The 1,897-nt window shown below is 61.0% G+C and overlaps 1 protein-coding gene across 1 annotated transcript; it reads right to left on the bottom strand.

Annotated features, from left to right (window-relative positions):
* Window positions 1–20: 20 nt before the first annotated feature.
* Window positions 21–1,873, bottom strand: ACA1_191030 (CUE domain containing protein; the record flags this gene model as incomplete). Its single annotated transcript, XM_004333310.1, has 7 exons — window positions 21–236; window positions 264–374; window positions 444–747; window positions 886–1,064; window positions 1,157–1,402; window positions 1,516–1,671; window positions 1,784–1,873. The coding sequence occupies 7 exons, from the start codon at window positions 1,871–1,873 to the stop codon at window positions 21–23; spliced, it is 1,302 nt and encodes a 433-aa protein (XP_004333358.1).
* Between the last annotated feature and the right edge of the window lie 24 nt (window positions 1,874–1,897).

Below are 1,897 nucleotides of genomic sequence, written 5' to 3'. Positions count from 1 at the left end.
AACCGGTCCGCGTGGGGGCTTCACTCGTGTGTACTCTGTGTGAAGGCGTCACGACGGCGCGTGGAGGAGACCTCGTCTGTGTCATCGGTTTGGTCCACCTCCCTGCTTGCGCCGGCCGCTGGCGACAGCGATGACAGTGAGGGCGATGATGGCGCTGATGGCGCTGACGGGGTGGTAGTGGTGGTTGGCAGATTCGGCTCGGCAGAGGCCGGGGATTCGGGCGGCGGCGGTGATGCCTGGTGCGTCGGCCGGGAGAGAGGAACGCGGTTGTGGAGGACGTTGTCGATCGTGGCATCGACGGAGCGCGTGTATCGTAGGTCGGCGGCGATCGACTCTGACGGGACGTGAGGAAAGATCTCCTGCACCGCTCGCACCTGCAGGTGGCATACAACAACACATAGTGAGTTGTGGCGTCGAGCGGTGTGACATGTCGATGAACATACCCACTCCTCGGGGGCGGTGGCCATCAACGGCACTCGCGGGCGGCGCACGACCTGCACCCGAAAGCCGGGCAGCCAATCAAAGAGACCGCCCGCGGCAGTGTTGAGCTGAAACTGTGCCGCCTGGGTCTGCGGCGCTGTGTGCGGCGTAGTGGGGTGGTGCGGGGCAGCTGCCCCGTCGTCGTGTTCCTCGTCGCCGGCAACGACGTCGCCGTGGTGAAACTGCCCCATGAGGTATTCCGACCCAGACCCGGGCTGGTGGTCGCGGGCGGCGGCAGTGGCGGCGGGCGGCGTGCCCAGCGGCTGTCTGCACGTAGGGCACGAGTGGTTTCGCTCCAGCCACGATCGTAGGCAAACACTGTGTGTGTGTGTGTGTGTCCCACACGAACAAGCACAGCTGTCAGCTCGAGCTCTGCAAGGTGGGCAATCTCTGGCGGCGGCGTACGTGTGAAAGATGTGACCGCAGGGAAGCTTCTTAGCCGACGCAGATAGGTGGGTCAGGCAGATGGCACAGGAGTCGTTGTACTGCGCCAGCTCGTCGGCGCTGACGCTAGGATAGCGAGTGTTTAGGTCGGCGTTCATCTGTCTGTAGCGCGACCAGGCCGCGATCTTGATCCGCAGTCCCTGAATCGGTCAAAAAATAAATTAAAAATTAAAATAAATCAATTGCCGAAGTCGGAAGCGGCGGGTGGTGGGGCGGGGGCGCGGTACTATACCTGGAAGGCCAGACGCATGTGCAGGAAGAGCACGACGTGGATGAGGGTGAACGACAGGCCGTGGAGGTAGAGGATGTGGATGTAGTGGCCGATGGTGGCCACGAGAATCAGCGATTCGGTGAGGAACTCGGCGTAGAAGGTGTAGGACCCGCGCAGCTCCCAGAACTCGTCCTTTCTGACCAGGTCGATCAGGTGCACCACGTACTTGATCACCGTTTGCACCGTGCTCAGGAAGAGCGTGAGGCACTGTGTGCACGCACGCACGCACGCATGCACGCACGCACAAGACGAATGCGTTCCACGATCATTGGTGAGCTTGCGTTCCGTGCGGTGCTCACCTCTTTCGAGGTAAGTCGTACCTCAAACGTCATGAGCAGCACGACGGAAGTGCCGGCAGGTCCGAAGATGCTCACACTGGCGGCGAACCAGAGGGCATCGATGAGCAATATGCTCACGAGCAACGCAAAGATGCGGCCGTGCACTGCCAGCGGCGTGCTGGGCTTGTAGGTGACCAGCTGCATGCAGCAACAAGAAGAAGAAGAAACGTGTGTTTGGTGAGAAAGACGGGCATTGAGGTGGAGAGGGAGTGTAAGAGCAGAAGAACCCCAGACAGGCCAGGCGACGTACGTATTCAAAGCGGTCGCGGGAGAGTAGAGAGAAGAGCTTGAGGAAGCCCAAGACAGAAAACCAGCCCGCCCAGATAGAGAGCACGCTCATGCTGGAGATCTCCAAGATGGAGCC

Source organism: Acanthamoeba castellanii (genome assembly GCF_000313135.1).
Source record: "Acanthamoeba castellanii str. Neff unplaced genomic scaffold scf7180000084748, whole genome shotgun sequence".
NCBI lineage: Eukaryota > Discosea > Longamoebia > Acanthamoebidae > Acanthamoeba > Acanthamoeba castellanii.
The sequence above is the reverse complement of the archived record's forward strand: the minus strand, read 5'-3'. Positions and strand labels throughout refer to the sequence as shown.